Source organism: Anomalospiza imberbis, chromosome 19, assembly GCF_031753505.1.
Source record: "Anomalospiza imberbis isolate Cuckoo-Finch-1a 21T00152 chromosome 19, ASM3175350v1, whole genome shotgun sequence".
In the NCBI taxonomy this organism is placed as follows: Eukaryota; Metazoa; Chordata; class Aves; order Passeriformes; family Viduidae; genus Anomalospiza; species Anomalospiza imberbis.
The window spans coordinates 11,017,409-11,031,518 of record NC_089699.1 but is presented as its reverse complement, the minus strand read 5'-3'; the positions used below and the strand labels follow the sequence as shown (position 1 = coordinate 11,031,518).

General features: G+C 42.4%; 1 protein-coding gene across 4 annotated transcripts in view; it reads right to left on the bottom strand.

Moving 5' to 3' along the window:
* Positions 1-1,483: 1,483 nt before the first annotated feature.
* Positions 1,484-14,110, bottom strand: part of RAB11FIP4 (RAB11 family interacting protein 4) — a 115,571-nt gene continuing 102,944 nt past the window's right edge. For 3 of the 4 annotated variants that reach the window (XM_068209695.1, XM_068209697.1, XM_068209698.1), the window contains 11 exons: positions 13,410-13,601; positions 11,747-11,881; positions 10,288-10,323; positions 9,338-9,437; positions 8,826-8,929; positions 8,191-8,331; positions 7,578-7,659; positions 7,181-7,318; positions 6,558-6,716; positions 6,080-6,223; positions 1,484-4,269 (listed from right to left, as the gene is read on the bottom strand). In XM_068209695.1, coding sequence (XP_068065796.1) covers positions 4,153-4,269; positions 6,080-6,223; positions 6,558-6,716; positions 7,181-7,318; positions 7,578-7,659; positions 8,191-8,331; positions 8,826-8,929; positions 9,338-9,437; positions 10,288-10,323; positions 11,747-11,881; positions 13,410-13,601 — 1,348 coding nt within the window. In that variant the 3' untranslated portion in view covers positions 1,484-4,152. The remainder of the gene's footprint in view (positions 4,270-6,079; positions 6,224-6,557; positions 6,717-7,180; positions 7,319-7,577; positions 7,660-8,190; positions 8,332-8,825; positions 8,930-9,337; positions 9,438-10,287; positions 10,324-11,746; positions 11,882-13,409; positions 13,602-14,110) is intronic. The other variant, XM_068209696.1, reaches the window with a different exon arrangement.

Sequence of the window (14,110 nt, the reverse complement as noted above, 5' to 3'; positions counted from 1 at the left end):
AAAGTTGGCAACAAAAGTTCATTGGATGCTGGGTTTCTTTGAAACTTCCTACATATTTGTATATTTAAAATTCCTTAAAAATAAATGGGATCCTTACAGTTCATCAGTGTTGCACTTCAAGAAAAATTCTTTAACAGCTTCAGTCTTAAATAGAAGCTATTCAAAAAGCTAAAAAATCTTTTGATGTCAAAGCAGTTTTGAATCAGCATCATTCAGAACTAGGCAGCACTGAAGACAGGAGGGAAGCAGCCAATACCAGAAAAATCTTGACAGACTACTAGTTTCAGGTACTCTTTAAGTGCAAGTTTTGAAAGAGGTAATTTTTCTGTAGTATCTTGTGTGGGATTAGCCTGACCAAGGGCAGCTTCTAGTTAGTCAAAAGCCAGTCTTTTTTTTTTTTTTTTTTTTTCTCACTGTCCAGAAATACCTGTAGTGGTTTGCAACAGGTTTAACTAGAATATCACTTAGCTTTTCAGAATCTAAGGTCAAATGAACCAAGGAACAGGTCACGATAGGGTACCTGGGATTGTGTTTGCATCCCCAAGGGTTAAATAGAACCATGGCTTTGACACAGGAGTGTTAACTGCATTTGTGTATTGCTAGAAGGAGATGATACCACATTTCTGTGTCTGAAGTGATTTACCCAGGGAAGGGAGGCCCTTGTTCCACCAACAAGGCAGGCTATACTTTCCTGGCCAGCCTGAAAACACAAAGGATGTCCACAGCAAAGAAGTAAGAAATTTATCAGAGAACAGACAGCAGAATTAGTGTCTCTCTATTTGCAACATCTCCTGTCTGTTCTGCCAGTGTCTGTCTGACACTTGGTCAAAATATACACTCTCTGCTACACAGGTATCAGATTACTCTTCTCCCTGCCCCAGTGAGCCATCAACTGATCCTTTACTACCAAATTACCTGCATGCCATAAACCACAATGACTTCTTTTCTGGGATAAAAGGCTTCTCCAGGGCTTGAGTTGCAAGACGAGTTGGTCTAATATCTGTAGTTACTCAGTCAAAGAATGCAATTGCTAATTAGTATTTTTAGAGGTGGATACCTTAGAGGAAAATATATCTGCCAGTGAAATGCCTCTCCCACCTCCAACTCACATTATTTGTCAAACACAGTAAGTATCTGGATATGATTTCCACAGTAACAGATGGCAGTACCACACCAAGGGCCCCACAGGAGCAGAAGGATACCTCCTTTACACAATAAAACACAGCTACAAACAGCACCAACATGGTGGTGAGACATCTCTTCAAATGCAAACACTGGAGCAAGGAAGAGCTTCTAAATACTTACAAAGTTGGGTACAGACCTGGACAAGACGTCCTGCAAGTTTTAAGAAATTTCCACTGCCGGGTACCCTTGGCTAGAATATCCCTTTTGGGATATCAGCCAGATTCAGTGACTACTTGTCACTACCAGTGACTGTTCACCTCCTACATATAATTTATCTGCACAAGAACTTGGCTATCAGTATAGTAATGTCTTCTGTTCTAGTCCATGGGCTTTGCTTTCAGTGAAACAGTCCTCAACATTTGCTGATATTCCACCCTAATGGGAATGGGCTTTAGATCATTGAAATTTTGAAGCCAAGTCCAGTTTACTTAAAAATAACTAGGGGAAAACATTCAGTCACCAGCCTAAGCTGCAACAGCTTCACTCTTCTTGAAATCCACTGCATGAGAGCAGCACAGCAGTGCAACACAGTCAGCTCCAGAAGCAGGGCTGCTGGGTCACCCGGCCCTGCTGATTTGCAAGTCCCATGACAGTGTGGAAGAGTTCTCTATGGCTACAAAGAGCAAAGTCTCTGGCACTACCCACAGACAGCACTACGCAGAGGAAAATGCCATCACTAAAGTGCAAGTAAGGAGTCCTGCAGGCAGGAAGCACCGAGCTGGCTGAACTGTTTCTCTCCCACCTTCTGGGTGGCACATCCAGAAGAAGCAGCAGCTGGGAAAGGTGGATGTATGGGGCTTCCATGGGGTTCCACCTACTTCTAAACAAACAGAAGCTGCTGCAGTGTTACATCTTACACCGTTCCCAGGTGGCAGAAGAGTGCCCTTTAAATCCTTTCCTCCAGATTAACCCCAGAGGCTCAGGAACCCAGCCCTGTGACATGACTGAACCAGACTGTCCCATTTCTCCCAGAGCACTGCAGACCTTTGTGCACTGGGGTGTCGTGTCCCTCATTCCTCTGGTTCCTCTCTTTTTCCAGTTACTTTACACCTGCCTATGCAGATACATAGAAAACATCTGTTATTATTTTCTTGCCTTGAAGAAAGCCTGATTTCAGTATGTCCCCTGCTTGCCATCACTCCAGTAACACATCACTGAAGGCAAGAGCACAGAGATTGCAGAAAATATATATATATATTTACATCCCTAACTGAATACAGTTTTATGTATTCAAATTCAGGAAAAATGCATCACATATACACACCAAGATACATCAAGAGAATACTAGGGGCAAGACATTGCCAACAGCAAGAAATACACAGAAAAGCACAGTCATTGCTACTGTAACATTCTTCTGGGGAGTGTATTCAATAGAGGAAACATCTCTATGCACTGGGGAAAGCCAGATACTCCAGCTGATTTTTCTGTGCCAGTTGGTGTGAATCAAAAGTGTGAAACTCTTACTTTAAAAAAAGTGCATGGAATAAAATTTGTTTTTAGCATTCAACTACCCAAACAATTCCATAAGCTCCTTCTATAAGCTACATTATTAATTAAAAACATCCTAGCCCTACAGTATAGATCCAGCTCTGGAAAACACAGGCACATGTTGAAGTCATCCCTATTTAAGGCAGCATTTAAGCATACGCTTAACTTTAAAGCTTAATGTTCTGTCCCACTGACGTCCATGAGTAGATGCAGCACACACTTAAAGTTAAGCACCTGCACAACTGCTCATCTAAATCGGGATGTGCTCCCTACTCAGAGCTCTAGATATGCACGTGTGTGCTCAGTCTGGACTGGCAACTCCTGCAAGATGAAGCTGTTTTTCTTTTTCCCGTCCGACAGGTAGAAGCCACTCTGTATCAGACTGTCCACCACTGCTGTGCCAGGAACCAGCCATTCCTCTGCACAGCCTGCCCAGAAAATGCCATTCTCAAAGGAGTGCAGCTGTCTGGGGTGGGAAAGCAACTCAGCACATCATGGCGAGGGCTGGTCCTCCTGCTCCCCTGAGGTGAGATTTTTCATGCAAATATTTTGTTGTTGTTGTTCTGTTTCTTTTTCTTTTTTTTTGGTAAGAAGTGGAATGTGTTCCTTCAGTGAAATCTTTAAAATCAGGGTGAGGGGAAGGGGCAGAATCCCAGAATTCATCTTAATGGCCCATGATATACCCCTGAAAATAGGGGAACATATTTGAAAAGCTCTTTGCCTCAATGCTACAGGGACCCTGGCATAAAAAACACACATGCACACACACTAGAGAGCAGGCTCAGAGCATCCGAAAGCAGGCTCCAAAGTGATCTTACATGAAAAACACTTTGTGCTGACAGTGGCAAACAAATGGATGGTGCTTTTTCCTAAATAGCAAAAATTCTGCAGTATCTTCCTTTTCTTCCCATTTGTGTCTTTTCCCAAATTCTGTGGTTTTTTTTGTTTTGGTGTTTTTGTTTTGGTTTTTTTTTTTTTTTTAATCTGATGTGTGCCTTAAGTGCTAAAACTAAATCAAATAGGAAATTACACAGTCAGCACCAGTCAGGAACTGAACCTGGGTATGTCCATTGGTTTGTGGTACCCAAATTCCTGGAAGAACGAAGAAAAAAATTCTTGCTCCTGAAGTTAGGGCCACATCCATATGTTTCCATTGTCTATTTTTACCTTTACAACTAGAGGTAGAGTCATTTTGTCCAGTATCTAAAACAGCATGATCCAGTTATATTGTTATTACATTAATATACAGTATCCATCTCATCACAGGTATTGAAAGTGCATGGAAAGAGTCTAACCAAGCCAATTCAATGACAAATAACAGTGTACCAAACATCATATAAACACACCCACGCACCCACACTCACACCTAGTGTGTATTATATAATTTATAGATTTGTTTACAGTATCAGAGTGCTGCTTAAATCCAGTGGCATGTGCAGAAATATCAGGCAGTTGCTGCTTTTCCTTCTCATATTCTCTTCAATTCTTTATTTCCAAGATGGATGGATTGTGGTCCAGGATTGCCAAAATTATCTTGTCCATATACTGTCGCAATCTGTAATTTATCTCTTCCTGTTCTTTGAGGGCTTCCATGAGCTAAAACACAACATTTCCAAGTTACTCCTGAAATATTCTCAGTAGTTTATGTGACAGCCTGAAATTGAGACAGGTGAGAGACCAGTGCTTTGCCTGCTCAGGAGCACCAATTCCTTTTGTGACAGGTTTTCTAACTCCAGCTCCTCCCTGTATCTGTATTAGAAATAATTCTGTATGTTACAGACCTTTGCTATCAAAGAAGGTGGTGAACAGTTATCTTCAGGGATCTTCTGGCAAGTCATCTGAAACAAGTTTCCCCATTTAACATGCCAATCCACCCTGCATCCATACCATGGATCAACTGCTTCATTTCAGAGCATGGGCTTCATGATACTCATTTTTTTTTTCATAACTACTGAAATCTAAAGGTGTTTGCATGAAAGACTGTTGAACAGAACAAGTATTTCAGTGTTTTGCACCAAGAAAAATATGTGCTTCCTCTGGATCACATGCATACTCCCTCTCAAAAGAAACCCCAAAACAGCCACTACATACTCCACGAGAACAACCCAATTGCTATTCAATGTTCCTTATTAAATACATGTGTTTCACCATATTTTTGGGCTTGTAAAAGGCCCTTCAACCTCTCTAAAGATGAAGACTACTTTACTTTTTATCTCTGAATGTTTAATGCCAAACTGACAAAGCTGCCAAGGCATGTCAGAGCCCCAGATCCTCCTGAAGCTCATGTTATTTGCCTGTCCATTTTCATAAGACTGCACAGAAGTCCCACCCTGAATCTGCAGATTGTTACCTTTGTTCTGATCATACAGGGAAAATGGCACAATGGGAACAGTTTGTGCAGGTCTGTGAGGTTTTGCTGAGTCTGGGCCACAGCTTTCAGGCACTTTCCTCCTTTAAAGGGGGCATGTTGGATATGCCTCACATGAGCCAGAGCCATGAGATTGAGAGAAACAAAGTCACATTTTTCTTGACAATAGCAAAAGCCAGTTTGCTTTTACCTAATTAGAGATCAACAAGTAAATAGCCTTTCTTCACAGTACTCTGGTTCACCAAGAAATTAAGTTCTCAAGTATATAATTCAAAGGGCCTTCACTTCAAGGGCCTGCCCAGGAGCTAAAGCTGACAGGTCAGTCCAGTACAGACTGGGTAAAAAGGACTTTTCTGTCTCAGTTTTTCTTGAAGAAGAAATGGGAAGTTCTGTCTGGAAGAGACAGAGCATCAAGAACAAACTATTCCTTGGTTCTCCTTCACCATTAACCTGTCTTCTTGCCTGGGAGCTCTCATGTATCCATCGGCCTGATCCCCCAATCTGTCCTGGAGCTCAGAGGAAGCTACACCAGCTGGACTCAGCCCACATACAAATGGGTTTCCCAGAATATCTTTCGAAGCATTACCAAATTACACAAGTAACACAAGTTACTTTCTCCAAGAATTCAGCTCTGGTACAGGGAATATATAGCTCAAATATATAAGTGAGAGCTTGTTACTGAAGTAAGATAGAACTAAATCTAGAACACTAAGTAAAAATTGAAGCAACTATCAATGGCCATTTTTGTATTAATTTAATGTCATACTCTCACATTACTCTGCAAGATACAAAATGTTAGAACTGCAAAACAGTTCACTGAGATTGTAATAATTCCAATTTTTTTTAGAAAAATGGGACAGTTATAAGGATACCAAAACAGTGTTAGATTTAAGGCAACCTTCTAACACTCTTGAACTCCTAGCAAAACAGAATTTTCTGTTGTTCATTTGTCAACTTCAGATACTTCAACCTTGACAGTTAATTACATTTAAAATTGCATATTCTTGGATGTAGTACCTGATTAGAAAAGCACATTACCTCATCTCTTGATGCAGAATCGATTTCAGCAGCTAGTGACTGGGCTTTTGTTTGCGTTGCAAAGAGGTTTTTAGCTTCATAAAGACTGAGGCTTAGAATCTGTCCATTAAGATCATCATTTTGGTCACGAAGTTTCTGATTCTCCTATTTAAGGATGAAAAGACATTGTTTTCTAAGTTCCTCCTACAAGGTTTCATTTAAAAAATATGTATTTTAACATGGCAGGTAGCTTGGATGACATACAGCGAGGCTGCAGCTGACAGCAACTCTTGCCTCCAGTGACAAGGCCTCCCTGCCTCAGTTTTCCTGGGGCATAATTTACATCACCAGTGCAAAGAAGTCCTGCACAGATGCAACGAGGCTCTTGTGCTTGTGTGAGAAAGGAGGGGACAAAATCTGAAAGCAGAGTGCTTGGGCTTGCATTTTTCAAGGTATTCCTGTACATTCGATGTGGATTGAGGGGCCCTTCCCTGCTCACCTGCTTCAACCGTTTTATTTCATGCTCCATTTCCACCTCTCTGGTTTTGGCATTGAATTCACTCAGGCTGGAGGAAGAGCTTCTCCCACGTCCAGGACGTTCACATTCCAGCTTGTACAGCTGCAGGTGCTCCAGTTCCTTCCGCAGGTCTTCGATGAGCTGTGGGCAGCAAACAGGCCCTGTCTGTGCAGCCCTGCCTGCAAACAGCCCCCTCTGTACTCAGGCAAAACACTCCCTGAGCCTGGCTGAGGCCACAGTCCTACAACACAGCCTCTTCTTCTTCCTTTGCAAGCACAGGTCCTCTAAATGGCTACAGAGCTGGCAATGGCTGTGATTGCTAAGCTTCATGCATGAGAAGCATAATTTCCCTTTCAAACAGAGTGAAACATTAAGGCACACAGTTCTCAAAGAGCTGTAAACTCTTTGGGTCAGGGATTGGCACTTATTAAGTATTCTTGCAGCTTTCATTGCTCTGTGGGCAGCCTTCCCACAGAAACACAATCCAGCAATAGCTTCACTGGATGTGTTGTTCTCAGTGCTCATCCTGTCTGCCCATTCCTTCTCCCTGGGGTTTCCATGCAGGTGATGAGACTGCCTGGTCTTACAACCCTCTTCACACTTACCTCCTGTGTGGCTTCCCTCTCCTTGTTGAATTCCAGCCTGTTCTGCCGCAGCTTGTCCATCATCCTCTTGTACAAATCCATCTCATCCTTCAGTCGCAGACTTGTGTCCTCCAACCTATCTGACATGCGCTGCCTCTCCTGGATTGAACAGGGAACTTCAGAACAGGCTGGCAAGAGCAGGGCACAGCTCAGCTTCACAACAGGAACCTAAGACACAGCTGGCCATAAACTGCCTTGTGTCTCAGGACGTTCCTGCCCCTAAAGGTGACCAGTGTTCCAATTACATTAATTATCTTGTTTAGGGAAGGAAAATTTAAGAAGCTGGGCCAAGCACTGTAAGAGTTTGCTCTTACATAAACTGCTGTTAAATTGCTCAAGGACTCAGGAGTTTTGTTACCTCATCCAGTCTCTCTGTTTGGGATTTCAGCCGTGTGACAGTGCTTTTCAGATCACCATTTTCTTCTTCCAGTTGCTGAACCCTGTGTTAATAACAAAAATCTTACAGCAAATACCTCTTCAAGAACGCAGACATGCAAAATAGCGTGCTCTAAAAAGCCATCTCACTTGCACTTGATAGAAAGACCAAATAGGGAAAATCTTTCTAACCACAGCACTAACATGTGGTTTTGCTTGTTCGTTTCTAGGGCCCAAAATGCTACAGACCCTCAGATTCTCGTGCTCCTGACAACAGGTAGCTGAAAAAATGTAAGTTGGAAAAAAAAATGCAGGCACAAGTGTTTGCTAGAACTGGTCACAATTCCCTCCTTGAATCTGTGCCAAATATCCAGTTAAGCTGTCTACATGGGCCACGTGGATTAAAGCATTAATGTAAAGCATCCTCAAAGCTTTTGGGCATTAGACATGTGACTGCAGAGCTACTCTACAGAGCTGTCAACCTGCCACCATCTGTGCACCGTCTGCTGGTGAACAGCCTACGTTTACAAGCAAAGCAAAGATGAAGAGAAGAGGACCATTTGCCCTGTTCAGGGTGGCACCAAGATGTTTGTTACCTTGTATTTAGCAGTTCAATTTCGGTGCCTTTCTCTTTTTCATACTTGCTGTAAGCTTCTCTATGTCTCTTTATCTCTTCTTCCAGAGTCTGTTCTGCCGATGTTTCTTGGTCTTTCAATAATTCCTCTAGCTCATGAACTCTAAGGAAATCAGATCTCATTTCAGTAACAGCTTCAGAAGCAAATTCATTGCCTCTCTTTCCTGCCTACTCCTTTGTTTCATTCTAATTCATCATCTCTTTTGGCATTTAACCTCTTCCAGTATCTCTCATATTTACTAATAAACACAGAATTAAGTAATATCAGTTAATCTAGTATTCTTTCAGTCTCATGAAGCTGGGACTAAGACCCAGCATTCTGCTCTTGCTACATGCAAGGAAAAAAACCCCAACCAGCAGGGGTAACCTCTCTTACAGCAGAAGAGTTTTCTCTTACATCTCTGTCAAAAACACTTGTCTGGAGGCCTCCTCTTGCCAAAAATTCAGCAAGGCAGCCCTATTCCACCTGGACTTCTCAGATGAAGCCTTATTTCATCTGTCAACATTAAGGAAGAAGACTTGGTCATACTCTGGAGGTAGAAATATTCCTTCCACACAACTGTGCTGGTGAAGAGACTTGGCTCTGTGCTTTGTTACCTGTGAACCAGCTGTGTGTTCTCTTGTTTCAGTTTGCTCTTCAGGTCACCATTTGTCAGGCTATCATTCTCCAGTTCTGTCACCTTCTTCTCTAGGTATGTTACCTGGAAGGACAAGCAAAAAAGATTGAGTTTGAATATCTCTTCAAACACCCCTTTGCTGTTCCTAACTGGCATTTAGCTACTCTACCATTTTAAAATGGGGCATATTTCTCTGCAAAGCCAGCAGCAAAATTAAACTCCAGAATTCTGAGGTCCCCAGACCCTGAATGTGCCTTGAAGGTGATCACTGCAAATACACCATGAAGAAGTCCTAACACAATGCCTAGATCTGTGCTTGCTCAGTTCTTGCTTTACTGCCAAGTAAAGTTGTAATAATAACGGAACATCAAGGACATTTTGAATAAGCTACTTCAGACCATGGGTAATTCTGAGCAAGATCATGATCCCCCGATGCTGGGCTCCAGCAGGATTTGGTTGGGTACATTACCCACAGGGCACAGAGATTCTTACCTTTTCAGTGATATCATTATCACAGGAGTCTATACTGTCTCTGAACAGGTCTTCTGTGCTGCCATTACTGCTGCTGAAGTTACTGTTGTGGAAGAGTTGTCTGAAAGATCAGAAGGATCATTATTTTGCTTGATGAAGAGGGAGGACAAAGAGTCTGGCTTCAGACTTTGAACATCTGATGGCAAAATCTGTGCAATCATTTCAGTGACAATTGCAACTGTTTAATCCCAAGTCTCACAAGAGACTGGTAGCTAAATGAAGTCATACTGAGCACAGTCAATGACATTACTTCTATGGAGTGAGTTCTTTGTTGCTTTTGATAGGATCTGCCACGAGCATTAACATAGTTTAAAAATATTTAAGTCTTACTCACACTATGCACTGAATTGTATTTGCCTTATTACAAATTTAAAATAAGGTCACCACTGCACATTGATTGGTACAGTTAAGCTAGAAAATTTCACACAGTGAGAACTTTAAAAAAACAGAAAAAAGAGATCTCAAGCAGTTCCAACTTCAGAATAGTGTCAGAATATATAACACTGGAGATTATCTAAAATGTCCTTGAATCTTACAGCCCTCAAGATGACAATTCTGTATGTCCTTTTTAAAGGGGTGCTCTTGCTTTCCTTCACATTTTGGCAACAGCAGTAAGGCCCACATTACGAGGGTTAAAGAAACAGCAGCTGGACTGATGGAATAGCAGTACAAAAGAATATGTCTGTCAGACAAGGAAGCAAAAATTGTATTTTTAACAGAGCTCTTTCCAGTTCAAGGACCTGCTCCAAGAGTAGCAGGGGCAACATTCATACCCAAACACAGGCCCCTTCCCTTAAAAATTTATTTTGGTACATTTTTGTTTTTCTAAAATTATTCCTACTTTTGTCTCCCACTATGGAATTGTTATGGCTGATACCACAAATATTCATAGAAAACTTGAAGACTCTTACCTTCCAAAAGCTGTGCTTGATATTTTCCTGTTAGGGCTACACGGACAGAGAAGGAATTATATAGGAATTAAACACTTATTTGATTCAATTTCAATTGCACAATGAAATACAATGGACTTTTTTAGCCTACTCAAAAGATGATTCTGTGAACAATATTCTTTAACAACTGAATCAAAACCTGCAATTACTAAGAATGTAAAGATGAGTGAAGCCACAAATTACTGTGATCATTAATAAGTCAATTTGCAGATACTGTTACATGTAGCAGAGATTTGTCAGTGTAAATCAGAGCAAAAACTAACATTAGAAACACCACAAAGGGACACCAAGTTAGTGATGGACATTTATTCTGGATTTCCAGTTTTTAGATGATTTTATGAACAGTTAGTTTATCCTTCCCCATAATGCTTCCCAGTTCAGCACAGGAACTGAGGTCTTTCCATTTTTATTGTTCCCTTGTGCAGCCAGAGACTGGTGCTGTCTAAATGAAGACCCCTTGCTGCAGACAGCACTGGAACCAGATCGAAACATCCTGCTGCATCTCTCGGTAAGAGGATGTCACATCTCTGTGTGCTCCAAGACACAGCTCTTGGCCAGGTATATCCAGCCTCCCTCGGAAAATTCCCAAAGCCCTGGCTGGTCGTGGTCTGGATGTTGGCAGACTCATTGCTAGGGCAGGAATATTGTTCATGCCAAGTTCTCCACTGCTGTGCATCACGAGAAGCAGCAGTGCAGCGTGCTGCATCCCAAAGATTTCACTGACAGGCAGGACTCACATCCAGTTTCTAGGGGGAGCTAAAATCCCACCAAATAATTCCCTTCAAAAACTGTAAGTGATTGTTAGAAGCATTTTTTAAGTGCTCAGCACAGCTTCGGAGTGATAGAGTGGCAGAGAGAGAAACGTAAGGAAAAGGCTGAAATTGCAAAGAACTCCAAAAATAACTTCTGCCATAGGATTCGTCATTTTTCCAAGTTCCCTTGACATCACAAAAAAATCCCAGAGAAGCCAAGTACCTCTGCTGACCAGTAGCTTTAGGAGAGGTGTATGTAAGGTTATGTGCATTAGCCAAGGATTTGGATATCCCTCTTTCCCACCTGAAGAAAGCAGGAGCTAACTGTAGATCTGTACTAAGCAGCACAGCAGATCCCACTTCCTGGGAAAAATTCCTTGAAATATCACTCTTACTCTGCAATCAAAGAGCTCATTGGTTAAAATATTTGAGTTTAGTAATGATGTCTGCAGCTTAAATCAGAAAAATACTTAACAGCTGATGAAGAGCAGTATTTTGGTTTGGGCTACATATCCAAGTCTAAATTTCTTACTGTTTTTTAAGAACAACACATGTGTAAGATGGAATGGGATACAGAAGGGAGAGGGCTTACTCTCCCTCTCCTCCTGCTAATTAGCCAGTCCCATGTCAAGAGGGCACTGCCAAAAGCAGTGCAGTAGGAAGCTTACCTGTTTGCTTTCAAGTTTTTCAGCCTGGCTTCCAAATCGTTGAGGAGATTTATCTTTTTGCAGCACTGAGAGCAGTAAACATCCAGCAACTCGCTGTTATAAACATGTCTCATTTTTCGGGGGGTTTGGCCAGCACTGTTTGCAGGAAAGGAGAGATGTTACTGGCTGTAGTAACCAGCCCACAACAGGTTTTCCTTGTGACTGTGTGTCTGTGTGTCAGAATCACAGATGAGGGACTTGAAGAACCATCTCTAACCACAGCTCATCTGTGTCAGAGCTGATGATGGCCAGTGCTACTCTTAGGGCAAATCCACCTGTCTGAGCTGAGGCCTTCCAGAGCACATGGATGTTTCTGGATGGCAGTGGAAAGAATCAGTTTGGGTAACCAGAAGAACAGAAAAGGTACATGTGGTCCACTGTGATGCACATAGTAAAGGCAGCTACATGAGTATATTCAACCTCAGCAATGTCTTTCTTGCTCTCATCTTGCCCATCTTCCCACTATAGAGCCTGGCATGCAACCTGAAGAGTCTTCTCTCCAAGAGAAAGGCAGGAAGATGAAGAACAGAGTGGTCTGGTAGGAAGTCACATGAACCCCCTCAGATGGTAGGATGACAGGAACCCTGGAATGAGGAGGAAGGGAGAAGTGGACAGAGGTCTATAGAGGAGATAACAGTACCTCTTGGCATGATAAAGAGAAAATAAACTCAAATAAAAGAGAGCAATCATAGCATGATGTGCACTGAGCCCCAGGAATGAGAATGGAAAGTGCTGCATAAACCTGAGGAAAGAGGGGATGAAAGACACGAGCCATCACCATGAAGGGGCAGTGGAGAGGGGTCTGGCTCTGCATGCATGAGAGACGTGGCCAGGCTGGATTGCAGAAATGCTGGAAACACATGGGAGCACGTGGGGGTCGCATGCGGAACTGAAGGATGCAGTGAGCTTGTCCTGTGTTAGTGATGAAGACAAGACCTCTGTGTGCTATTGATCCAAGCAGACTAATCCTAGAGAATCTTCATGCTCAGCTCTTCCCAACCCTGCTCACCCATTCCCTTGCTTGGGGGAAGGACTGTACAATCTGGACCTGCCTTGGCCAAAAGACGCAAGAGCTGCAGAGACTGAGGATATGTGCAGGAGGCAAGTGCACTGCTGTGGATTTGTAGCTCCTAACAGACAGCAGATACTTGCTTATGTTTCCCAAGACATTCCAAGTCAAGAGGATGCTTGTTTCAAATAACCCCCTGAACATATTGCAGCAGTTCCCCTCACAGATTAGTGCTAAGGACTTGTAGTATCAGAACACTAAACGGAAACAGCTCTAAGTCTTCACTATATTAGTGTGGGTACATAATTCTAAGTTGGTTTCCTTTGCAGCAAATCCCTTCCAATACTAGCCCTGAATTGTGGAATTATTGTCTGCAATAGAAAGAAATCTCTACAAGCAAAATAGCCCAGATATTTCAACAGAACCCAACAGAGGTAATCAGAAACAACATAATTGCTATAGCTCTTATTATTAAACGCAGTCTGTCAATTAGAAGGCAGGAAATGAATTGATAATATTTTGCTTTTAAGGTGAGTCTATCTAACCAATGTAAACTCTGCTATGGTCAGAGAAGAATAAAAATGAAAAATTGTTTGTTAATGAATAAGGAGCAACCTGGAAGACACAGATGAGCCAAGGTCAGAGTAGGCGTTGGTTCTGGTCTCATCATCAGGACATGGGCTACTGGGAGTAAAATCCACATCATCTCCTTCCCCATAGTCTTCAAATTGTTCTTCATTACTGATCAGGGAGGCGGTGGAATAAGTGGAGAGGTCAGATGCTGCAGAAGGGTTGTGAGGACTTGACCTGAAACAAGAGGTCAAAACATCTCGAAGGCCGACTTTGATAGCACCTCACCTCATATGGAACCTTCCACCTTCACCCTCTTTGAAGCTGTAACCCACCTTTGTGCTAAACCCCTGAAGTGCTAAATGTACCTGATGTGCAGCTGGCAGAGTGCCTTGAGAGACAAGAGCATGAGAAACTATGAACAAGGTATCTGTGTGACAAGTTTGGATCAACACAAACCATTTTGCATTAAAGAGCACACTTTGATGATCCTCAGCCACCACTTCCATGTGAAGACCACATGGGGATTTCTGCTCTGAATGCAGGAACCATGCAGACAGCTCTGAAAATTACAGGATAGTGAGAGGAACATGTGTAAGACAGAGGCTGTCACCCTATTCCATAATCAGAGAGTTTCCCAGTAATCCAGATACACCCTCTCCCACACCCCAGGAATTCCAGCCACTCTCCGCTGCATGGTCAGAAAGAAACCTCAGCTCACCACTTACCAGAGAGTCACTAAAGCT